This window comes from Chelonoidis abingdonii, chromosome 2 (genome assembly GCF_003597395.2).
Source record: "Chelonoidis abingdonii isolate Lonesome George chromosome 2, CheloAbing_2.0, whole genome shotgun sequence".
NCBI classification, from domain to species: Eukaryota; Metazoa; Chordata; order Testudines; family Testudinidae; genus Chelonoidis; species Chelonoidis abingdonii.
In genome coordinates, this window is record NC_133770.1 from 217,569,705 (window position 1) to 217,596,068 (window position 26,364).

At 43.5% G+C, this 26,364-nt stretch overlaps 1 protein-coding gene across 1 annotated transcript in view; it reads right to left on the reverse strand.

Moving 5' to 3' along the window:
- Nucleotides 1-23,711, reverse strand: part of NPC1 (NPC intracellular cholesterol transporter 1) — a 56,746-nt gene extending 33,035 nt beyond the window's left edge. Inside the window, exons 1-6 of the mRNA XM_032795813.2 lie at nucleotides 23,461-23,711; nucleotides 7,047-7,169; nucleotides 5,731-5,837; nucleotides 4,604-4,779; nucleotides 3,204-3,371; nucleotides 1,172-1,421 (exon numbers count right to left, since the gene is read on the reverse strand). Of these exons, the coding sequence (XP_032651704.1) occupies nucleotides 1,172-1,421; nucleotides 3,204-3,371; nucleotides 4,604-4,779; nucleotides 5,731-5,837; nucleotides 7,047-7,169; nucleotides 23,461-23,544 (908 nt within the window). The 5' untranslated portion in view covers nucleotides 23,545-23,711. The remainder of the gene's footprint in view (nucleotides 1-1,171; nucleotides 1,422-3,203; nucleotides 3,372-4,603; nucleotides 4,780-5,730; nucleotides 5,838-7,046; nucleotides 7,170-23,460) is intronic.
- Nucleotides 23,712-26,364: the final 2,653 nt, after the last annotated feature.

Consider the following 26,364-nt stretch of genomic DNA (forward strand, 5'->3'; position numbering starts at 1 on the left):
TAAGTTTCTTTAGCCATTTTTATATTATGGGAGAATGAAAAGTATACACACTTTATGCTGAAAGTTTTAAGATTTAAGCTCCCCCCACAACAAAAGACTGAAGAAAAATATTCTGAAGTTAACATCTTGCTACTTCTCAATGAGAGAGTCTCTGCAAAGGATAATAAACTGATGGCGTACATAATTTTCAAATTCAAGTTAGTGAGCATGCAAAGTAGCTCTCTCATGTGACTTCCACAGGCCTACCAGAGACCTTTGGGATAAGACATATAGGATTAGATAACTGCACATTCTCCCTGCTTGGCCTGACTGGGCACAACAGCTGCTGCTACATGCATTAGATTGTAAGACTCTTAATGAAATGCACAACAAGATCTTCCACTTGCTTTTGATCTTTCCCTTGCAGGGACAGGTGGGGGGGGGGGGGGAATCAGGAACATGAAAGTAAAGTAGTTTGTGTAGCCTGCTATTTTCAGCTCTTTGCCACAACTGCATCAGAATTCCACAATTTTCTGAACATTTTACTATACCCCCCCAAGAATTTAGTTCCCAATTTTTCCTGTTAGAAGTATGCATCCCTCCCAATGAGAACAGCTGCCTCGAACAAAATCTAGGGTTCTGGTGCTCTGTTAACCCACCCTTGCTGAAAACTGTCCCCAGCCAAAACAGCAGCAAAGCTCTGAACTCATCTCTCTGCATTCACTTCAGGTTACAAACTTAATTCTGGTGGGCCATTTAAAGTGATAATGAATACAAGGAATGTCCTCTCTCTCCAGTGCTCTTAAAAATGAAGAAAGCTAAATGCAATAGACTACGCTAATAAGTTTAAATGCAAAAAGTCAGGAAATGGAGATATCAAGGTTATACAAATGTGACTATGAAAATATTCAAATGCATATAAATATACACACTGTATATGGCTAAGTTACTGAGAACTTTGACTTTTCCATTTCTAATGTAAGGTAAGATTTTTTTTTAAAAACATACCTATATGGGTAATGTTAACAATTTACTACGCTATTTCTACATACTGAACATGAAAACAGTACTATTGTTCTTAGCACAAAACTCTGCTTACTTTCCCAGACTGCAAAATAATTTTTGAACATGTTAACAGAAAAAATAAGAGTTTATTTGCATCAATATTGAGCACTTTAAATTGCTTGTTTACCTGTAACACCAGACTCCAAAAATGACTGCAAAAAATACAAGTAAAAATCCCATGTAGGCGATCCACATGATGACATACATAGCATCCAAACCAAGCAAAAGCCAAGGTGCAGGAGGTGGAGGGGGCTGAGGCTTGGGACCACAAACAAGGGAACAGTCCTGACAGCTGCATGGTCCTGTAACATTATCTGTAGATTCATTACAGCCTTTGGTAGCATTGTTCATAGGACTCATTCCATGGACAGAAATATCTAAAAAAAGAGAGAAATTAGTTATAAATGTGACAAGTATCAGAGGGGTAGCCGTGTTAGTCTGGATCTGTAAAAGCAGCGAAGAGTCCTGTGGCACCTTATCGACTAACAGACGTACTGGAGCATGAGCTTTGGTGGGTGAATACCCACTTCGTCGGATGCGCATCCAACGAAGTGGGTATTCACCCACCAAAGCTCATGCTCCAGTACGTCTGTTAGTCGATAAGGTGCCACAGGACTGTCACATTTATAAGCAGCAAACTCATTTCATTTCTGTGTTTCTTTGTTTTTAAAAAAGTGGTATTGCCATCCGCAAATGTTCAAAATTTACAAGTCAGGCCCCATCAAAATTAGATATTTGCCATTTGATTTTTGAGCCTTCAGGATGCACTTCTGTCACATTTTCAGAATTGTCTCCACAACCATGAGGGCTAGAAACTTACTTTTAAAAATATGAAACCTGAGATTCTCATATGACCACAGGCCCAAAGAAGCTGGGGCTTTAAGAAAAGTCTCCAACATCATAAAACTAGCAATAAAAGTTGTGAACTTTGGCAATATAGAGATGATTCTAGAGCAGAGGTCGGCAACCTTTCAGAAGTGGTGTACCGAGTCTTCATTTATCCACTCTAAGGTTTTGTGTGCCAGTAATACATTAATGTTTTTAGAAGGTCTCTTTCTACAAGTCTATAATATATAACTAAACTATAGTTGTATGTAAAGTAAATAAGGTTTTTAAAATGTTTAAGAAGCTTCATTTAAAATTAAAATGTAGAGCCCCCTGGACTGGTGGCCAGGACCCGGGCAGTTTGAGGGCCACTGAAAAAAAAATCAGCTCACATGCCGCCTTCTGCACATATGCCATACGTTGCCTACCCCTGTTCTAGAGCAAGCAGTAAGAAGTGGTTTTAAAAAATATATATGAATTAAAATCTATTAATTTTCTTCACTCTTAGCACCAAAAATCACACTTAAAAACACATGTAACATTTTACAGTATGCAAATTCAACATTTTAGGAAAAATTTGTATTCAGATATAAAATGGGAAGGACTGCTTACACTACACTAGTAGTCCTCAACCCGCAGACCACTTGCAGCCCAATCAGCTCACAGCTCTGGCCAACGTGACATTCTCAGGGCCATACAGGTAGTATATATGCATACAGAGAGCTGCATATGCGGCTCACAATGGTAAACAGTTGGCACAAGCCAGTGGTTCTCAACCTGTTTCTGATGAACTGGGGAAAAAACTCCCCCTCACACTTTTAGCACTTGTCTACACTAGAGAGAGGGGGGTCACAGTTAGGTCCAGCTTCACTAAAAATGTTAACTAACTTTAATCACTTTTCTCACTCCAAGTAAACTCTCAGAAATCTAAACTATTAAGAAATAGTGCAGAGATTTTTAAACTGCTTGCCTTTTGAACAGCTCACCTCTTACTACTGAATAAAAGGATCCAGTCAGAAGATAGTGAGAATTTGCTGTTCTAATCACTATTGAAAGAGCTAATTATCTACCTTGCTATCTTGTTTCAGTGTAATGTGGTGCTTCTCAACAACACTAACATCCAGCAACAATCACCAAGAAGCCAAAACAATTAAAATCCTCTCTAGTTCAGTATTAAACTATACGTTTATATTGGTGTAATATACTATTCTCATGTTATTCTAGTACATTATTGGATTTTACTACCACCTGTACCCCACAACAATGCATACAGTGTAAACACTTATTTTTAGGACACAGGCCTTACACAGAAGAAAAAAATTTCCATTTCTTACCTGAAAAAATAGGAATGATGCTGAAAGGAGTCTGTCCATTATTCTTACTAAACATGTACTCAATCCAATTGGTAGCATTGCAGTCTTTAGCATCTTTTCCACATAGTAGCCCCAATGCTTTATCATTACTTGATGGTGCTTCCACATCTTTGCAGGCATTATACATGGCTAGAAAACATGTTATTAGGAAAGTATAATAAGTCCGTGCTATTAAACAAAACAATACAATTTTGAAAGTTTATTTTGCATTTTGAATTCTGGAAGTAAACAAGTCCAAATTTAGTTCTTTAAATTCACAGAAGATGCCATAAGCTTTAAACAGCAGATGCAGAATTTACATCGGGAGGGGGAGAGGAGGGGAGAGAGAGAGAGAACGAACGAACTGACAGAAAACTGATTTGATCAAATCCTAATGTACTTAATGGAGGAACTTCTAGGGATACTCAACCCTGAGTACCTAGAAGGAGGAGGATGTTCCAGGAGGCCATCTTAACTACCACATGAAGTACATTTTTATTATTCAGCCTTTTATTCCAAATAATCTCGAACACAGCATGAAAATAAGAAGGCAACTGAGAGGTCAAATCTACCTTATAATTACAACTGGGTCAGGAGACCCAGTTACAATAAAGGTTCAAAATGTAATATCGACTGAATTTAACTGTTTAATTTTTTACACTTCTGTAAGAATAATATTTGTCTTAGTTTCTTGTGTATACTCCTAAATATTGGGAAAACACTAGGACTAATCTTTTGTCATGTATTTTTAAAAAGTAGCAGTGCTTTATGGAAAAACAGGAGCAACTTTACTGCACTAGTCTCTAGACTTCATTTGTCACATTGAAACAAAATGCAATTTTCTACAACTGTCAAAAATGAAAGCCCTACACCAAACCTTGAAGCCACTATATGTTCATGCAAGACTTCATTGTTTCTCTCAGACCTGAATGACAATACTTTAAGATTTTCATAAGAAGGCCTATTTCTTATTACATGTTGTACAGCGTCTAACACAATGGGGACCCAATCTTGATTGGGCCTTTAGGCACTACAATAATAATGCAAAACCACTTCAGCAAAACCAGAGGTGGTCATTCTAGAACTGAAATTATACATTCACGTTAATATTTTAAGCAGCTTATTATTATAAAACTTTTCTAAGGGGTCTGTTGCTATAGTTTTAGGCATTTACCTGGGCCAAGAAAGAGATTCTAAGGTAAGTTACAAGCAAATGTCAAATGATCAAAAGGATAATTTCCACTCCCTCTCCCCCAGCTCCTCTACTGAAAGACGTCTATGGTCAGAAAGACAACATATTTATCTGAAAATCTGGATGGAGTATGAGGCATTCACAATATACCATACCCAAGTAGCACAGTAACTGAACTGGGTTTGCTTACCATTGGCAAAACTCTCTCCAATACAATACTGTAGTTCTGTGATGCTGGTTTTGTTCTTTTGTGTGACAGGATCATAATAAGGTACAGTATTTGTAACATTCAAAAAGTCAACTTGATGTGGACTGCAAGTCAACTCACAGAACAGGTTAATTAAATTATAAAAACAAGATGGACATCTGCAGAAGAAAAAAAGCCAGTTAAACATGGGATTTGATTCATACATGTGTACACACACACACACACAGAGATTACCAGAAAAGGTAAATGTTTCTTACAATTAAAACTACTGAGGACTCAAAATATGAGTAATTCAGTCTTGCAAACTACTCTATCAAGACTTATGCTTAAGTGGTGCATCTACTAATTACATAATAATTCTAGATTTTCCTCATCAAATGTCACTCCTAAGAAAACTTGTCTCTCCTAACTGCAATTCAGCAGTGTTGTGAGGATGGAAGAAAGGAGTAAAAACCAACTCAGAAACAAACTTAGGGAGTTGCCCTGTTACCACCAAAAATGGCAGGAACTGTAAAGGTGATGTTTAAACTAAACAGACAGTAAAACAAATCTGGATTGTTCTTTGGGTGGGGCCCAGACATGACAAAAGGGAGCCTACATTCCTGTGGTGAACAATAGAAAGAACCACTGTCCCTGAATACAAGTTTCTCCCAATCATTCCCATGAAGTTTTCTTCCTGACAAGCTTTCCCCAGTAACACCAATTTCACTAAGGGCTTGGCTACATTAGAAATTTCGGAACGCTGCCACGGCAGGGCTTTGAAGTGTGAGTGTAGTCAGAGCCGCAGCACTGGGAGAGAGCTCTCCCAGCGCTGCTTGTAAACCACATCCCTTACGGGTGTAGAGTGCAGCGCTGGAAGCCGCACTCCCAGTGCTGCTGCTCTGATTACACTGACACTTTACAGCGCTGCATCTTGCAGCGCTCAGGGGGGTGTTTTTTCAAACCCCTAAGCGCGAAAGTTGCAGTGCTGTAAAGTGCCAATGTAGCCAAGTCCTCAGTCACAAAAATGCTATTTTCTTTTTGTCAGATCATAAAGACAGCTAACAGAATGTGTTTTTATTCATTCACGTTACAAAGTGCTAATCATTTCAAGCTGTTTGTCAGCATACCTGGAGAGAAACTGCAGAGGCAGCTGCAAGTTATTTTTCAAAGTCTGAAGCTGCTGAACATCGCAACAAACACTAACGTTATCAAAAAATAAACCTGGGCAGAGTTCCTTAAATAAAAAAGGTCACAAATTATAATCAAGTGGGGAAAAAGAGTAGAATTAAGGCATTTAACAATAACTTCATACATAGATATCAGTAGAAAGTAATTTTAGAGAACACTAGTCACTCTGATTCTGTGACAAAGAATTCATAACATTACCATCTTAATTAGAAAGCTGTCAGGATACTGAACTTGACTTAACATGATTTGTTATGGAAGAGAGGAAAAGAAATTTCTTCTTGTCTGCAAGGGACTGTGTGTCTTTTTAGACCTGCATGGACATGGTCTAGCTCACCAATTCACCGTACGTAAATATAGTATAAGAGTACTGAAGGAGCAGAGAAGATGGCATGTACACATCCCAACTGGAATGATTTATTCCTGCAGTTTGTTAGTGTACTTTGATGATAAATCTCAGAAGAGATTTCAAAAGGCAAATTTATGAAACAGTCCTGGGCCTACCACAATCAGCCATTAAACATGAAATACATATACATAGCAATTTTGTTCAGACTACTTTGAACACTTGGGTTACGTCTACACAGCAAAAATACCCCACAGCAGCTAGTCTCAGGCACCTGATCAACTGTCTTGGGCTCAGACTGCGGGGCTAAAAATAGCAGTTGGGCTCAGGCCCCAGGTACTCAGACGCTCCCTCAGTCTCAAAAAACTAGGCTCCAACCCTAATCTGAGCATCTACATGGATATTTTTAGCCCTATGAGCCCAAGTCAACTGAATCAGCCTCTGAGACTCATTGCCATGGGGTGTGGGTTGGGTTTGGGGATTTTTTTTGTTGGTTTTTTTTGTCACTGTGTAGACAATCTACCCCAGAGAACAAAATTTAATCTGAAGATGTTACAGAAACTCAGAAGTGTTAGTTCAATGATATACAAAGTACTGGCATGGATTTGGCAGGAACTAAATCATACAAAGCAGTGACACATGCTTGAAAGTGTGCACCGATTTTTTTAGGCACAATGCAGAGTAATAAGTATCAGGGGGCTCACATAAACACTATTAAACAAAGATGTGAAGTAATTGGTGTTATTGCTTAGGACCAGCATTCAGTTCCATAATGTGTGCAGCCATTTTGTGTTTTAAGGCCCAAGAACTTAGATTATTGCAGAAAATTATATTTAGGTCTTATTATGCACATTCCAGCCCATATTCTATTTACTTTCTAGTTTCTAAAAGAACAGTCCAAAAGAAACATACCTGCATTAAGTCATATCCATCCTTTGGTAATGGTATTGGTAGTCCTGTATATTTGCAGTTATAGCTTTTACCTTCAGGATTCATTCCACACTCCCCATACCAAACACATGATTGTGAAAGTACCTAAATAGAGGAAGTTGTGTTAGTTAGTTGCACGGTAAAGAACTATTTAAAACTAAGCGACTTTGTATCAAAGTGGCAAATGTTTCAAATCACGGAATTTCAGAGAATTTTTAAATATTGTAATGGATACAGAAAATATCAAATAAATATTAGGAGAAAGAAAAATGTCTAGATGGAGGCCTTTTAATAGTACCAGAAACAGAGTACTATCAAACTAGAATCCTATCAGTTCAGTAGATACTAGACAGTGCAAGCTTTTAAACAGCAAAAGGAAAAAGCTAAAACAAGATCAGCAGACAAGATAAAAATCAGTTAAATTTCTCTCACACACACACACATCATCACTTTCCTCCTCCAGCAATACATACACAAACACTTGTCCATTTGTATTCCCAAGGAAAGCACATTTACTACCCCATTGGTACACAGTGATAGGATAGGTGTGGGAAATTACATTGGCAGGGCTATAATATGCAAGGGTTCTAGAGAACTCCCTATTTCACACAGGTAGTACTTTTCAATCAAATGTTGGGTAATATGGAAAAAGCACCTGCTCATACAAGTTAAAATGCTCACAGATGACAGAGCAGTTTGTAACTATTATTGTTATAAACCCTATAGAGAATATTTTGACTCAGTAATGTATTTGTATGCTGCAGAAATGCATCAAATTAATGTGACAAGTTGATTTATTAAGATGGGAAAGCTGAAATACAAGTTTGCCATCAGTAATTTGCTATAATTACAAATTCAGAGAAGACGCAGCATAAACATTACAGAAAGAGCAAGGATTATGTAATGCAAAGGTTTCTGAAGAATGTCTCATTCATCACATGAGAGTCATCTGGTCTCAGCAAAATTCAGAGAGTTGTGCTATCCATCAGCAGCACTCCCCTCCCCGTCCTAGCTTAAGCAGACTGTTTGCCACCAACATAAGAGCAGTGCAGCATTCCCCTATTTCTATAGCTGTACTGCTTTTAATTAGCTATAGAAAGGAATTTGAGATCACTGTTAGCAATGCACTGTTAGCAAGAAAGTTTACTGCTAGCAATGAAGAAAATTGACTTGGTACTAGCTCAAAATTTACACTGCAGCATACCAAGGATAGAAAAGTTGAAGGGATCTCTTTTTGGAAAACAGTCTGAAATGCTCAGAAGACCACATCTATATGCCTTTCTTCCTCCTTTTCTCCCTCCCCCCCATGAATTAATACAATTTTTTACTAGTCCTTTGGATTCTACCATATGTAACTGAAACTGTAGAATTTCTGGTCTCTTCTATCACCATCAAACAACTAAATTGACAATTCAAAGTTCATCTACTCTGGCAATTTCAACACATGTATCAATGTACAGCACTGTACACGATCATCCTGTTATTCCAAAAAAGTATTTTAAACAGTCTCTAACCCTTTGCAAAAATACTTGTGCAAATATATAATATAAGCAACACTTGAATGACATCACAAACACGCAGTCAGTACACATTTCTGCAAGCTTTTCAGTTCTGAAAGTTGCATAGGACAGTTTTACAGATAAAGATGGAGCAGAAGTTTTCTAAACAACCTTTACTAGTGTTTGTCAAACATCACGTGCTTTTACTGCAAGGACAAACTCCTGTGTTTTGTGCATGACCATGAATAACTTTGTTCACTAATCCAAGGGACCCCTCATGGTCTCCAAACATAACATCTAAGGACTACACAGAATTACAATAAATGATTTCACAGCATCCAATACACTAAACATTTCTGTACTGGATGACAGACACAGAAACACACCCAAAAGATGATGGAAAAAATGATGGGACATTTGTCAGGGGAAGAAAGAAACTGTACTTACATTACAGTAACTGTGGTTCTTTGAGATGTGTTATTCATATATATTTCACTGTTGGCATGCAATCAGGTCTAGATTATTTTGCTCAGCAGTGTCTGTTTGGGGCAGCATTTGCTTACCAAGTGTCTCCAAGTCTCCAGCTAAGGGTGAGGCAGCACCAACATCCCCTCAGTTCCTTAGTATCTGGGTTCTGTATGGTTATCAGACGCCATAATAGCAGGGAAGGGGGGCTAATCATGGAATCTATCTAGATATTATGTCTCAAAGACCCACAGTTACCGTAGGTTAAATATCAACTTCTTTTTTGAGTGATTGTGGGATGGCCTTGCCAAAATTAGGATCTAATCAAGATGCTTCCACAATAGAGTAGCACTGTACAAACACATGTCCTAACACAGGGGTTGGCAACCGTTCAGAAGTGGTGTGCTGAGTCTTCATTTATTCACTCTAATTTAAGGTTTCGCATGCCAGTAATACATTAACGTTTTTAGAAGGTCTCTTTCTAAGTCTATAACATATAACTAAACTATTGTTGTATGTAAAGTAAATGAGGTTTCAGAATGTTTAAGAAGCTTCATTTCAAATTAAATTAAAATGCAGAGCCCCCTGGACTGGTGGCCAGGACCTGGGCAGTGCGAGTGCCACTAAAAATCAGCTCACGTGCCGCTTTCAGCACTCGTGCCATAGGTTGCCTACCCCTGTCCTAACACCACATAGCTACTCTACAAGCACCCAGAATGGGAACGTTTCTGAAAGAAGCAACAGAGATCGCTTGTGCCCTAGTCAAGTGAGCTGTGACTCTAACAGGTGGGGTTAAAAATCAGTCAATTCATAAAATTTGATACAAGCCATTATTCAGTTAGAGTGTATTGAGACAGCCTGTATTTTAATGCACATGCTATGAATGACCTAGGGCAGTGGTGGGCAACCTGCAGCCCGTCAGAGTAATCTGCTGGCAGGCCACAAGACAGTTTGTTTACACTGACCATCCGCAGACACGGCCACCCGCAGCTCCCAGTGACCATGGTTCACCGTTCTCAGCCAATGGGAGCTGCGGGAAGTGGCAGCCCACACATTCCTGTGGACCATGCTGCTTCCTACAGCTTCCATTGGCCAGGAACAGCATACCGCAGTCACTGGGAGCTGCGGGCAGCCATGCTTGCGGACGATCAATGTAAACAGACTGTCTTGCGGCCTGCCAGCAGATTACGCTGATGGGCCGCAGGTCCCACCACTGATCTAAAGGATGCTCTAAATAGCTTAGTTCTGTTTATACAGAAAGAAAGCACTCTAAGGAAATCTGCATGTGGTTTTGGAAAAAGAGGTGGATAATCTGATGTAAATGAAAGACTATTTTGGGTAAGGTCTTAATGACATCCTGTCCTTATGAAAAATGATATACTGAGGCCCTATGATCGAAGTTTGCACCTCCTCTGCACTTCTGGCTGATGTTGTTATGACCAAGAAGACTGTTTTAATGGAAAGATGGAACAGGGACATGTAGCCAAAGGTTCAAAAGATAGGCCTATTAACCCCTTGAGGGCAATATTCAGATCCCAGGGAGAAAGATTCCATAACTGTATGCCAGGGGGAAAGAGGGTGGGGGTGGATTTGTAAACTGTCATAAACCCTTTAAGTGTAAGATTCATAGAGTTTAAGGCCAGAAGGCACTGGTACATCTTGTCTGCATCTGCCCAACTCTGTTGGAAGGTGGAGAGCTGCAAGATGTACCCTCAACAAGTTCATGGAAAGTTCAGAGTTCTTTAAATTCAGGAGACAGTCAAGTATGTTTGGAATCTATGCTCAAGATTCCAACAACTGGCCTTGTGGCCAGGCCAGACCAGACCATGTGGTGGACAACTGTGTAGTGTAGACAAGGCCTTAGAAAATGACTTACAAATGGCCCATCACTTTAATGTGTTCCTCTCCCAGACATGATAAACATCAGGTATGCCCATCATTTAGAGGCATTACAGCGTCACATGAAAGGCAATTTTTTTTTTGAAGACTGGAGATTAGTGTTCAGTCTTAAGCAACTGATCCCAGTACTAGTGGTAATTCACACGCAAACAGAGCAGCAGTTTCCTTACAAAAAGGGAAGAAAGTAATTTGCTAGTATTTCCTAACACTAAACCGAATCACTAATTAGGTATTCATTAAACACCTATTTACACAGTAAACAGGCCACACTCTGTGCAAATAGGCTGGTAAACACAAGCGGTGAGAAAGAATTGAGGGGTAGTTGGGGTTGCTCCACCCTTGATTAGAGGTAGAAGGACAAGGAAGGGGTAAGGCATAGCCCCAACAGACATTACTCATCAAAATAATCTAGACTCGAAAACACTGGGGACATGCGCACCAACAGTGGAATATATATACATGGACAAACACTCTGAAGCTTTGTATAGGGCTAGCCACCTGCAGGGCTGGATTTCCAATTAGGCACAGTAGGTACATGCCTAGGGGCGCCAGCATTCTAGGGGCACCTAAAAATTCAAAGCTGCTCCCAGGTCCTGGCAGGGGACAGGGCCAGCTGAGGGGGAGACAGCCCCACACAGCCCTGCTGGTGCACTCCTGCTAGCAGGGAAGGCAAAGCACTCCATTGTGGCAGGGGAAGAGCCCAGCAGTCCAACTCAGGGGGCCATGCCGGGCAGGCCCCACTCCTGGTCCAGCCTGGCTGATTGTGCCACTCCCAATGTGCCATAGCGATCTCTGACCAGCTCCAGCCACGCTGCCAGCTCAGCCCAGTGGACAGTCACCTCCCAGCAGGGCCAACGAGTGCGGTCAGGGCACGGGAGAGTGGGAGGGTTGTGTGGCATGCTTGGCAGTGCAGAGTTGGGAAGTCTGTGCGTGTCTGTGTGTAAATCTAGCCCTGGCCACCTGAGTACATATGTACCTAGGATCTTGAACAGCCAAAGCAGCCACCTTACTACCATGGCCACACTATTTCTAGCACATTGCTCAAGCAGAGCTAGTGTGTGGATATGTACCTGATCTTGGAATTACACCCTCAAGCTGCACTGTAGACACAAGATTATGTGGTAGTTATACAAATGCTTTGATGGCTGACTATCACCAGCTCTGCAGAACTGACTTCACCATGCAATAAAGAAATTTTCTTCTCAGTGTTGCCACCTTTTTAATTTTGCCATCCTGGTACTCATTCTTGATGTTTTTATTATATTCTTTACTACTTGTTCCACATTACTAATATTGCAGTAATCATTGGGACAGATTTTCTCAACTGTATCAGAATGAAGGTTGGATGCTGTGAGAAGTATTTGAGTTTCTTTTTGCTACTAGTCTAATTAACTATCATTGTTAATCGGATGGAGAGCCAAACAAAACTCTGATCTCTTTTCCCCAACCATATATCAGTTTCTGAATTCCAACTCACATTTGAGAGAAGTAATACATACAAATAAAATTAAAGTCCTGCTCAACAGATTTGGGGTTGGAGTTTATTGGAAGAATTTGGTCAGCTAGATCATGAACCTGGCTACCCATCCAGATGTCATCCTTCAAAAAGGGAAAAAATTCCCATAAGCTAAAGAACCTCCATCCTCACAAATCTTTGCATCCTTTATCCGTTGACGTAAAGAAAAAAGTTTCCCTCCATGTGTCACAAGTATTTTTTTGCTGACTTCATATTCCAACATCTCATTAGTTGTACTTCTTCTATACAAGTATACAGTGAAGAGTACTAGAAGAGTTAAGTACAAAAGATATTTTTTCATGAATATAAGTTAGATTGTGTGCATTTATGGTATGTAGGCAACAAATGATTGAACCAAGCATCCATGTGCATTATGCATCTTCAGCTGGAAAGTTATCTGGGTGAATTCACAAGCCTTAAAATACCTAACAGGTCATGGAGACTGCAATAGAAGGTCCCAGATTCAAGTACAGGAATATAGTAAAATAAAGGCAAGGCCAAACTACACAATGTGCGCTCAGTGGAGAGAGCAGAGTTGAGATTTATGTATGATAAGAGGCCCATTCATTGCACACCAAAAGCTCCATTTTAATGGGAACTTTGGTACACAAAGAATGCATGATCTGGCCCAAAGAGTTTACAGTTCAATTCTACCCACTCATTATATTTGTGCATGATGTTTCTCATAAGCTCCAAGTGCACACTGACCATGGAACCAAAGCAGATTTAGGAAACAAACATAGTAAAGAAAACAAGCCATTTGATTGGCTTGATAGTTTAAATACCACCAATGTGATTTATTATATTAATTTATGCTCATTTTGGAGTGAACTGTGTGACTAGGGGAACCCAATTTTCAGAAAACGGTACAAAGTAACAAGTGTTACATATATGTAAAACTTAATACGCAGAATTATGAATCAAATACAGAAATTAGTAGTAGTATTTTTTCTAGTCAATAAAAACAACTTTTATCTATCATTTAGATTGATGGATTATAGTGTTGTTGAGTCATGCTGGCCCCAGAACATTAGACAAAGTAGACCAGGTAATATATTTTATTGGATCAACATTTATGGGCAGAAGAGCTCTTCACAGAGCTCTTCCTCAGGTCTGGAGAAAATAACCAGAGTGTCTTAGCTGGTTACTTTCTCCAGACCTGAGGAAGACCTCTGTGAAGCTCAACGGATTGTCTGTTCTACCAAAAAAAGTTGGTCCAATAAAAAAGATATGACCTCACCTACCTTGTCTCTCTTAAATGGTCATTGTCACGACTAAAGAATCAAGCACAATTACACGAAGACCAGAAAAACCCAGTAACTATTTTATGACATTAGTCATAAACAGCCTGTTCTCTCACCCCAAGCAAGTTTGAGTGGAACACAGTCTAACATTTAAGCCATGGTCATGTCTACACCTAAAACACTACAGCAGTGCAACACTACCACTGCAGTTGTAGCACTCCTGTGTATACCCTACATCAGGGGTCCCCAATGTGGTGCCTGCAGGCAGCATGGCGCCCATCAGGGCATCCATGTGCACCTGCCTACTGGCCGCCGGACAAGCAGCTACCGAAATGCCGCCGAGAAGAGCTACCACCGAAATCCTGCGAAATTCGGCAGAATTTTGGCGGTGACGCCTCTTGATGACGTTTCTTCAAGGCAGAATTTCGGCGGCTCCTTGTCCAGCAGCCACAGTCCTTGGTGGCTAATCGTCCGGTGCCCGCCCCACGGAAAAGGTTGGGGACCACTGCCCTACATATTCTAATGGGAGGGATACTCCCATCAGTGTAGGCAATCCATCTCCCCAAGAAGTGGAAGATAGGTCAACAGAAGACTTCTTCCATCAACTCAGCACTGGATTTTTCACATCCCTGAGAGACATAGCTATACCAAAGTAAGTTTCCTAATGTATACCAGGCCTACATGTACCCTTAAGACAATATAGCAGCGCAGCTGTAGCGCTTCAGCTTAGACACCCAATACAGAGGTGGAAGGGGTTCTCCCATCTCTGTAATAATCCACCTCTCCAACAGGTTGTACCTTGATTGATGGAAGAAGTCTTCCATCTACCTAGCACAGTCTACGCCGGGGTTAGGTTGGCTTAACTCCATCTCTTGGAAATGTGGATTTTTCACACTAGAGAAATGAAGCTATGCCAATATACTTGTCATTATAGACCATCCCGTAAAGTGAGTATATTTAACACTACAATCTACATTAGAGAGATCCTAACCAATGAAACTGGAAAGAAAAAACTGCCTCTTTTTAAGTCTTGTAAATGATAGCAGGAATTGACAAGAAATTTGCAAAACCATTTGAGAATAAAATCTCAAATCTTTTCGAAGTTAGTAGCATGAAGCCACTGTTAAAACGTTCAACCATTAACAAATGATTAGCAAACTGATCATGAGCATGCCATCTAGCTACAATTTCCTCTCCATTCTCAATCAATGTTCAAGGGATTTACACAAGTAACTATTTCACTCTCATTGACAAGATGTTGCAGGGAATTTCTCAAGTAAGTTCCACACATATCAAGGGAGGCTGGATCTTAAGTATTGAAAAAAGAAAAGTAATAAAAAAAATAAATCTTACTCTTGTCTCTGTTACAGGTATACAAACTAAAGGTTTTATTTAATCCTCTGATATTAGCAGGATTTCTGTATGTGTATAGCAAGGGGGCACACAGCTTTAAAAAATAATGTGATAATAAAAAAATCATTAATTGTCAAAACTAGGTGTAGGGCAGTATTTGAAACTACATACAACTTATTTGAAACTGACTGCATTTCAAGTTGACACTGTGCCTTTAATCCTGGAAAAGTCAGACTCATTCAATTAACTAAAGGGGGTGGAGGGGTTAGGTTTGCAGAATACTCTGAAATTAACCAAGTTAAGCCAGAGCGCTACAGGAATTACTTTTAGAAATCGTGCCATTGAGCTGTTCTGATACCACCATGCGGTCAGGACTTCAACTTTTATATCTAATCTGAAATAGAACATCCACAAGAAGAGTTTACACCATGCTGGGGCCTTGGTCGGATATCACAGAGAGAAGCATATCACCTACTAAATCACTACTTCCTTCAGCTGTTTTGTCTGAGAGAGCTGACTGGGTCATTCATACATAGCTCAAGCTAAAGAAAATCTATTTCATGAAGCAGCAACACAACGCAGTTATCGTTGACTTTACTACACTTTCAGCAAATAGTTACCACAAAAAAAAAAAAAAAAACAGGTTAATATTTAGCTCATGTTGACCTGAACAGTTTTCTTCTTACTAATACAAGATAAAGTGCTAAAAGAATTCACCACATGTAAGGAAACTTGTAGTTAATACACACTATCCATAATGGCAAAACATACACCCACCAGCCCCCAACCCGCACTTCAACATAAGGTCAGCATTTCTCCCATGAACTAAATGGGTGTCCTATATGTCAAACTCAGAGACCAACCTCTTTAATGTCTCAGACAGGTCTGACCACCACAAAACAAAAACTATGATGGATCCCTGAACTTCAAGGCAAACACAGAGAACAATAACTGTATTGTACGAATAACAAGGAGGAATTATTTGTCATCCTGCACCAAACACTGGATGGTTATCAACAATCGTATTCAGCTTTCCTTATCCTCCTTATCTTGCATTTCTAATCTAAAATATTTGAACGAAATTCAGTGAGTAAGATTACAGCAGCATCAATGAGAGAGAGCTGTATTTCCCTCCTTCTGGGCTGTCTTCCCCCTCCACTCCCCCAATACACATACAGACGGAGATATATACTGTACCTAACCTCCTGTAATGCACAATCAATACTTGTTGGAATTTCTAATTAAACCATCCCCTACCAATATTCATATTTGCTCCAAATTAGAGGATTTTTTTTTCAAGCTAATGGGACATTTATTTACTGGGAATTCATTCACTATTAATAGATCAAGTTTCCCAACACAGACCACAGGATTGGAAATTACTGCCAAGTGTAACTGATAAGCATAAGCATCATGGCCTTTCAGGGTCAAATAATAAAGCAGACAAAAGCTGTAACTCAAGTTAGGTTAAGAAGACTTTTTTAAAGAAATGTGGGCAGGCTAGTAGATGCACTGGGGCCTGGTCTACACTACGCGTTTAAATCGATTTAAAGAGCGTTAAATCGATTTAACGCTGTACCCGTCCACACTACAACGCCCTTTATATCGATATAAAGGACTTCTTTAAACGATTTCATGTTACTCCACCCCGACGAGAGGGTGGCGCTAAATCGATATTAACAATGATTACGGTTAGTGGTGGACGGATCGACGTTAATTGGCCTCGGGGTATCCCCCATGCAACCACTGAACTGATCTGGTAACAGCAATCTGAACTCGGTGGCAGCGGCAGGGTAAACAAGAAAAGGCCCCGCAACTTTTGAATTACATTTCCTGTTTGCTGCACGTGAGCTCTGGTCAGCACGCCGGTGGCGATGCAGTCTCAAATCAAAAAAGAGTTCCAGCATGGACCGTACGGGAGTACGTAAGATCTGATCGCTGTATGGGAAGACAAATCTGTTGTTACAGAGCTCCGGTTACAGACACGGAAATGCCAAAGCGTTGAAAAAAATCATCCAGGATACACAGCGCGTACGGTGACCAGCGCATAACGGGAGCAGAGACTCAAAGGTACGCTCATTGGATGAGAGGGGTACCGAGGACTCCAGCTATCCCACATCCACCAGCGAGTCTCTGAAAAATCGTATTGGCATTCTTTGGCTGAGCGCACAAATGTCGGTAGGTTCAAAACACAGGGTCCTGGCGTGGTCAGGAGATAGCTCCTCAGTCTCTTTCACTCCCTGCCACAATGAAAGAAAAGGAAAGAAATCATTTTCTTGACTTCTTTCAATGTCACCCTATAGGTGCTGAATGCCTGCGGTAGCCGCGAATTCTGACAGCACGTGAAGACAGTATCGCCCTCTCAGGTCCCCGTTCCCCGGTGTGTAGACGGTACAATATGACTGATATTCCGTCGTCAACCAATCATGCCCATGAGTGCCTCCTGGCTGGCCTTCAGTGAGCCCTGACCAGGCGGCGCCTGGGGTAAAGAATGGGACAGATCCAGTTAACTCCAGTAGATGTACAAGACGGCTGGTAACCGTCTTCATCATAGCACTGGGGGCTGAGCTTAATCACCGCCCCCTCCTCTTTCCTGTGTAAAGAAAAGATTCGTAACTGCTGGAGCTGCATAGCCCCGGGAGGCTGCCTCTCCTCCATTTTCACTGAACCAAAGTGGTCTGTTCTTATCTGCATTCTTTATCAACGTCAGACACAAATGGGGGGGGACACGCCACGTAGCCGCAGGAAGTTGGGTGAGGAGGGAATGCAACGGGTGGGGTGTTGAGGGGACCCCGTGTGAATACTGGACACGGAGCTGCTGTGCTCCTGATACACTGGTCTCTAAATACACTTGCCCTTATGAGGCAGGACTGAACTATTGTTTCATAAAAAATAAGGGAGGGATGACTCAGTCCAAAGTGTAAAATCCCAAATTTGCTTTTGCGTTGCGACCCCGGGCCGATTTCAGCGCAGCACTCATGATAGCAGCGAAGTACAGATGGGAAGGAGATAACCGTCATCTCATTGCCAGTTTTCTCCGCAGTAGACGGTACAAACGATCAGTAACCACTCTGCTATCATTTGCAAAAAGCAGTGAATGCTGCTGTGTAGCGAGTGGAGTATCGCCTCTCTGTATGCGGCATCCAAGTACACATACGATGGCCGGAAAAAAAAAAAAAGCTGAAACGGGCTCCATGTTGCTGTGCATCTGCTCTGCCAGGGAATCCCAGGACGGCGCGAAAAGGAATTGCAGCTGATGTTTTCCCGAGGAAGGAATGACTGACGACACTACCCAGAACCACTCCGCTGACAATAATGAATTCAACCAAACTCCAAGGGGCGGGGGAGACTGCGGGAACTATGGGATAGCTACGGAAGAGCTACCCACAATGCAACACTTCAGAAATCGACGTTAGCCTCGGACCATAGACGCACAACGCTGAATTAGTGTGCCTAGTGTGGCCGCATGAAATTGAATTTATAATATCAGTTTTATAAAACCGATTTTAGCTAATTTGATATTATCCCATAGTGTAGACGTGGCCTTGGTTACTGTTTGACCGGGTTTTCAATTTGACTTGGTCACAAGTAAAAATTACTTTAGCAATGGGAATGCTGCATGCATATCAAGGGCAGAACCTAGCTCCTAGCTAAAATTTGTCTACAATCACCAAAGTACCAAACAATTCCATACTAGTGGCAGTCCCTGTTCAGATATCCTGCATTTGAGTAGTGGGGCTGTTGCACAACAGAAATGAAGGCCGCTCTCAGGAGACGAGTAGGAAAGATTGCAGTTTGCCAGGCTGTAACCATATTTATGAGGCATTAACTTTCCCAAACACAATTTATACATCACCCCTTGCCTTATAAAAACCTCTCTCTCCACCTTCCATCAGAACACTGCAAAACCCAAATCAGAACCTTAATACACAGAAGGAGCCACCTGTTTTTACTGTTTTGTACTGGAAACGTTTGTCTCTTCAGTGACTTCCTTTGTTTTTACACCCATTTTGAACAATACGTTTTGACAACGACTTTAGGAATTACTTTCACATTATATAGAGCTTTTCATCCAAGCATCTCAAATAACTTTACAAAGTAAGTAATGTCTCCATTTTACAGATGGCGAAACTGCGGTATAGAGGTTAAGTGACTTGCCCAAGGTAACAAAGCAAGTCTGTGGATGTGCAGAAACTGGAGAACAGGTCTCTTGACTCAGCTGTAATATGAAACACTAAACCAATAGATCCCAAGGTTAGAGAAATGTTTATTAAATAATTGTGTTGGGAAGACAAATGCAAACCATCTATTCAAAGAGCTAAATATTTATTCTGACTGTTTCCTCTTCACACTTCCATGTAAGTAAAAACCATATACCATTAATACAGAAAGGACTGCCACCATCCTCAAAAACCATTTCCTGAAAAGCACTAAATTTATATCCTCATATACAGACCACAACTAAAGACAGCTGCAATCTGCTAAAAGGAAGGCAAAACAGACACTTTTTTACAAAACCAAAGGAAAGCATACAATATTAACAAACAACCTTGATTACGGAGCACATCTATCCATCCAGGTTGTTCATTCTTTCCTAAACAAAACTAAGATCGTCTGCACCAGACCTCAGTTACAGTGCAGAGTTTTCACTGTAAGCAGCAAGTACTGAGTGAAAGGTCTGCAATTAACATATCTCCTCTTTTATTAGAGTTGGGGATGGCTTGGGGGGGGGGAAAAAAAAAAAAAAAAAAAAACATTCCTAATACCTCCCTAAGCTTAAGGACTATAGCCAATCCACACCCTGAGCAACATAGTCTATAGCCGATCTATCCCCATGCAGACCGCACTAGCGTCAATGGGAGGGTCTCCCCAACAACAGGACTACCTCTCATGAGGTGGCTTAACTTCTCCCTGCATTGGCATAGAAATGCCTTCACTTAAGTGGCCTCAGGGTGCAGCTGTTCACCTGTAGCATTTTAAGACCTACCCTAAGTTAAGTTTGAAGTGAAATAATATATCACACAGACACCGTTTATCCGCAAACGTCACTTAATACACATACAGCCATGCCTCCCAGTTGCTACCGTATTTAACCTCGAATTCATTAACACCACATTACAGACGCCTTTGCTACGTAGTGCCTACAAATTTGCTCACTAACTCACGACATGAAATCAACCACAAAGTGCAGGCGGAACACGTTGTACTGCTTTACGCGCTGATTGGGGAGGGGGTGGAAAAAGACGGGGTGCAATGTTAAGCTCTGCTGCGCAGCACTTTAAGGATGGTCCTTTGCTGTGGCAACACTTTAAGCATCCTCAAAATGCTGCCACAGCAAAGGACCATCCTTAAAGTTCTGCCATGGCAGCACTTAAACGTTGCTGCCCCTCCCCTCTCCCTGGTCGGCAGCCCCACTGGTAGGGACCCTACCAGCAGGGCCACTGACAGGGGAGGCAAAAAGGGTAGAGCCATGGCAGCGCTTTAAGAACTGTCCTTTGCCATGGCAGCGCTGGGCCGTCACCGCAGAAGGGGAGGGGAGGGAACTCCCAGGCCCTTTAAATCGCCATGGGAACCCCCTGCGGTGCAGACCAGACAGCCTGGAAGGGCTGGCTGTGGGATGCTGCCCCTTTCGCCAGAGGCCAAGTAGCCCCCATCCCAGTAAGTGTCCTGAGTTACTTTCACCCTGTGTAGTAATAATCATGTTTTTATTAGATTATACATTTGGATTTATATTCTTGCAAAGTGCCGTTAGCAGACAGGCCTGCAGTACTTGGGACACTGTGAATACATATGTAATCCTAGATAATTACACATGTATATACAATATAGATATTTTAAGGTATTTCAGCATGGCCCTCTTAACCTGTGGACCATTAACCCGCAGTCGTGATGGCTTGACTCCCAACATCCATGTGTAAAGAGGTCTGAACTGTATAATGAATCTTAGGTTACAGAGGCCATTAAAAAATTTTTTTCTTGCATTGTTTAAAGCTTCATCTTACAGCATTTGTGCTGTGTTTCATAGAGGATCTCTAACCTACATCTGTACCATGACACATTACAAGATGTGAATGATCATATCCTTTTTTATTATAAAAATGAAAGAGCCCTTAAGTGTAAAACAGTATATTTGTATGCACCTTTTACACAGATATTATTCTAAACTTAATTACACCGTACCCCTGCCCTGGTTTGCCTCAGGCTCCCCAAGAGATTGTTCAGTTTAAAAAGTTCACAGGGAACCCCCATATAGAAGTTTTACATTGGTAGAATGAATTATCAAGAGATAGGTATAAACCAAAGGTTCTCAAACTGGGAGTCGGGACCCCTCATGGGGTCGCGAGGTCATTACATGGGGGGGTCATGAGCTGTCAACCTCCACCCCAAACCCTGCTTTGCCTCCCGCATTTATAATGGTGTTAAATATATGAAAAAGTACGTTTAATTTATTAGGGGAGGGGGGTCGCACTCAGAGGCTTGTGATATGAAAGGGGTCTCCAGTAAAAAAGTTTGAGACCCACTGATATCAACACACACATCAAGAGAGAAAAGATGGTCCAATGTTTAAGGCAATAGCTCAGGACCTAGAAGATCTAGAGGGTCAATACCCTGCTCCACCACATACTTCTTGTGTGACCTCAGGCAAGTCACTTAGCCTGTCTGTGCCTCAGTAAAAATTAAGATACTTCCTTACCTCACAGGTATGTTGAGCATAAATATATAAATAGTTGTGAAGCACTTTGAAATTTACTTATGAGAAGTGCTAGGTATTACATATGATTACAGCGGTTCTCAACTGTGGGTTGTGACTCCAAAGAGGATCATGACCCTGTTTTAATGGGGGTCACCAGGGCTGGCTTCAGCCTGGGGCAGTGTAGCTTGGGTTACAAGCCCCCTGCCTTGGGCTGAAGTGGTGGGGTTGGGCTTTGCCCTGGCCCTCACCCCCAACCGGGGGTGGCAGGGCTCAGACTTCAGTCCTCCCTTCTGGAGCCACATAGTAATTTTTGTTGTCAGAAGGCAGTCACAGTGCAATGAAGTTTAAGAACCCCTGTATTATTATATACTAAGTGCTAGTACAGAGGAGAGCAAACTACGGCCCACAGAACTATCCTGCCCAGCCCCATAGCTCCTGGCTGGGCAGCTAGTCCCCCGTCCCTCCCCCGCAGCCACGCAGGGCGGCGCAGCAGCATGTTTGGCTCTGGCCGGGAGGCACGGCTCCAGATATGCTGCTCTGAGTGGCATGGTAAGGGGGCCAGGAGTCCTGAGGGGCAGTCAGGGGACAGTCGGATGGGGCAAAGATTCAAGGGGGGCAGGGGATTGGATGGGGGTGGGATCCCGGAGGGCCTGTCAGGGTGTGGGGGTGTGGATAGGGGTCAGGGCAGTTAGGGGATGGCGGGTTGAATGGGAGTGGAGTCCCAGGGGGTGGTCAGGGGACGAGGGGGGGGTTGGATGGGCGAGAGGTTCTGAGGGTGGAAGTCAGGGGGCAGAAAGTGGGAGGAGACAGATAGGGGGTGGGTATAAAGTGTTTGCAGAACAAGGGCCCAAAACATTAAAGCAGCAGTCAAGTCCAATTAAATCAATAGGACTAATAGTGAATAAATGTTTGCACGGCAAGCTTAGAGCATAGTCAGTTTCAGTGTTCTCCTAGTATGGAGAGTCAGCTTCTCCTGTTGTGAGACTTCCACTCAGCAACAAGTAAGAGAAACTCTTAGCAAGGGAGGGAAAACATGACTATAAAACCACAGAAAGTTAGCAGGGGAACAAAAGTGTCAACTTTTAATTTGGCAATGCCTTTTAAATAAAAATGATTTTTTACAAAAAACTAGTTCAGTTATCAGATCTGCGTTTGCAGACATGCAGATTTTTGAGGGGCTAGGAGAAGAAAAGAAATAATTTGTTCCAACAAGAGCTCAGATGAAAGTCATCAGGTCTCTCATCCCAAGTGAAGTCGTGTCTCCTGCCTAAGGTGAGCCCCATTCCGCCATGTGGCCCAGCACCACCCACTGAAACTGCTGCAGGTGGGAGCAGAAAGCCCACCAGAGCCACAACCGCAGGATGATGGGGGGTGGGGAGGGGGTGTCACGCAAGCAGAGGCACAACAGCCCCACCTGGCCCACATCTAGGGTGACTAGATGTCCCGATTTTATAAGGACAGTCCCGATCCTGGGTCTTTTTCTTATATAGGTTCCTATTACCCCAACCCCCGTCCCGATTTCTCACATTTATGGTCTAGTCACCCTACCCAGGTCCAACCGCTTCCACCCTGGGGCCCTTCCTCGCCCCTGGCTCCGTCTCGGAGTATGATGCCGGCTAGGGGACGGGACCCATCGCAGAGGGGAGCCCGGAGCCCTGGGCCGCGCAGCCCAAGGGGTCGCCCCAGCGGGAAGGAGCCGCCCTGGCCGGGGAGGCCCCTCACTCACCTGCACCGGGGGCAGCACCAGCAGCCAGGCGAGTAGGCTCAGGCTGCAGAGGCCCCACCTGGGGCTGCGCTGCTCGCTCCTCATGCCGGCCCGGCGGGGTGTCTCTCCTGCGGGCGCGGGGACCGCTCCTGCCTACCGCTCCCGTAGCTCGTCAGAGGGCAGGCGGGCCGCTCCTCCCCGCGCTGGGCGGTGCCGGGCGCCGCGAGGCTCCCTGCGACTGGCTGGAAGCGGCAGCGTCTCGGCTTCCGCCTGCCTCCGCAGCAACCGCCGCTGCTCCTCCTCGCACTCCTGAGCCGGGCCGCGCCTCCGCCTTTTCCGGCGCTGGGGGAGGTGCCGTGGCCTGTCACGCCACCTCTGGGCGCGGCGCCGCGGCCTCTCCCCGCCCAGTGCTGCTCAGTCACCCGATGCGATCGTGCTTGTGCTTGTGCTGCTGCTGGGGGGATGAGAGCCGGGGCCTGGTAGAGGAGTGGGGCCCTAGGCGAGGCCGAACTGACTGCTGATCGCCCTGTGGGGCCTCTCACACGCAGCGCGAGCCAGGGGCTACCCAGGAGAGGCCTAGGGCCTGTTGGCAGGCGAAGGAAGGAGGGAGGAGAGCTTGCTCAGCTGGTGCTAGGGTGCTGAGGCCCCAAATGTGAAAAATCAGGATGGGGTTGGGGGTTACTAGCCTATGTAAGAAAAAGACCCCCAAAATTAGGACTGTCCCTATAAAATTGGGACATCTGGTCATTCTAGCTGGTGCGCTTGCCACAGCGGGGTCCCTGATATCCCCTGGGGTTTGGATGGTGGCAGCTTGTTCAGAATATGCCTCTTAGCCCCCTGGCAGGAGCAGAGCTTTTGTGGTAGATGAGGCAGTTTCGAAGGGAGGGCCTGGAACACAACCACAAACCCAAATACCCCTGAGATGCGGATAAACGCAGATCCCAGTCTTATGGTTGGGCCATGCAATGGCCAGCTCAAAATCTCAGAGTTAATCCGCGTGAGCTTTAGGGTTCTTTGGATCCAAACTTTGCACTGTGGGCTGCTCTGTACTGATTGTCTGATTAGTGAGAACAAAGATAGGCTTGGTCTATACTACATACTTTGGTATAACTGTCACTCAGGGGTGTGAAAAATCCACACTCCTGAGTGACATAGTTACACCACGTTAACTCCCCATGTAGGCAGCAGTGTGCCAATGGGAGAGCTTCTGCTGCCAACATAGCTGCCATGTTTTGTGGAAGTAAGCCAACGGGAGAGTTCTCTCTCATTGGCTTAGAGTGTCTTCACCAGATGCACTATAGCAGCACAGCTGCAAATTTGTAGTGTAGACTTGCCTTTAATTTATGCACTGAATACTGTCACTCTAAATCTAACTTCTCAGACCTCATCCTCAACGGAATCCTGCACAATACTCAAAAGATGAATGTGAGAGCTTAAATTCATATCTGCTAGACACTAAAAATCATGATTTTAATAAAGACCCTGGATTTAAGTTTATTACAACAATCTGTAACCCCCTTTTTTTTAATTTATGACTACAGTGGTGTTAATGGGCTACTTCACTGTAAATGGTCTCTTACAATATGTGTTAACTACTTATGCTAAACAATCTGTTGTTGTATTTAGCTGTGACCTGGATATGTCAGGCCTGCCCAACTCGTAAAACTGGGAGGGACATATTACTCCCAAGAAAACAGCTAAGGGCTGAAACACCCCATCCCCTCAGCGCCTCCAAAACACTACACCCCCACCTCCTGAAACACAACACACACACCCCCACCGCTGCCCGCCCCACGGAAACAAACCCTCCTTCCCCAGCACTGCCCCACAGAAACAGCTGTGGGCTGAAAAGGAAGGTTGGGGGGAGGGGATACTTTATTAAGAATTTTTCAGTTAAAGCAAACAATTGTTCGTATTGCACACTAGGAAGGCACTGACAGTGTGTGGAAGCCTGTAGTGTAGAGGGAGAAAGAAACGGCGTGCATAGGATGACCAGATCACAGCAGTAAAATAGGACCCACACCCTCCCGGCTCAGCCCCATCATCAGACCCTTCTTCACCCTCTAGCCCCCACCGCTGGCTTGCTGCGTCCCTCCTAGTCAGTCCCCCACCCACCACTCGCCTCGTTTCACCTCCTCCCTCCCCTGCCAGAAACCCCCATGCCCACCCTTAGAATCCCTGCTGGCTCACTGCTTGCCTCTTTGCCCACCCGCTCACCTCCGACTTGCTGCTTGCCCCTTATAAAGCCTCACTCAGAACCAAGGGGTCACTATATTACTGCGCACAGCAGTCAATCAATGCAGTTGTATGTAAGGGGACTGTTGCTCCCTTACTAACATTCAGTGAGAGTGTTTGGTTGCTAGCTCCCAGCACTAAAAGGGGAGGGGTTGATGGGAAATCAGGAGCCTGAGACTGACAGTCTCCAGGAACAATGTGGAGATGCTAATGCTCCAGATCAGCCTGATTGACAAGGCAGGCAGGCTAATCAAGGAGTCAGGAGGCTAGGGGGGTCCCGTCCTCTGTGTGAGCTGGAATTGTCTGAGTCAGATGGAGTGGGGCCGAGCTAAGGAAAGAGTTGGGGCCCAAGCTAAGCTGGTAGGAGCAGAGCTGCAGCCCAAAAAGCCAGAGCATAGCCCAGAGAGAGAGACCTTCCCTGGGAGGGGAGCTGCAGCAGCCAGAGCCAGAGGGGCCAGACAAGCAGCCCAGGAAGCAGATGAGAACTGAGAGAGAGTCACAGAAGCAGACTGCAGAGCAGACCTGCCCTGGGAGCAGAGCTGTAGCAACTGGAGCCAGAGAGGCCAGAGAAGCAGCCCAGAGAGCTGAAGGCAGACCAGCAGCAGCAGCCGTGCTGAGGCAGTGTGGAGCTGAGGCTGGAGCAGTCCAGAGCTGGGTGCGGTGAGCAGCTGGGGAGAGCGAGGGGGACCC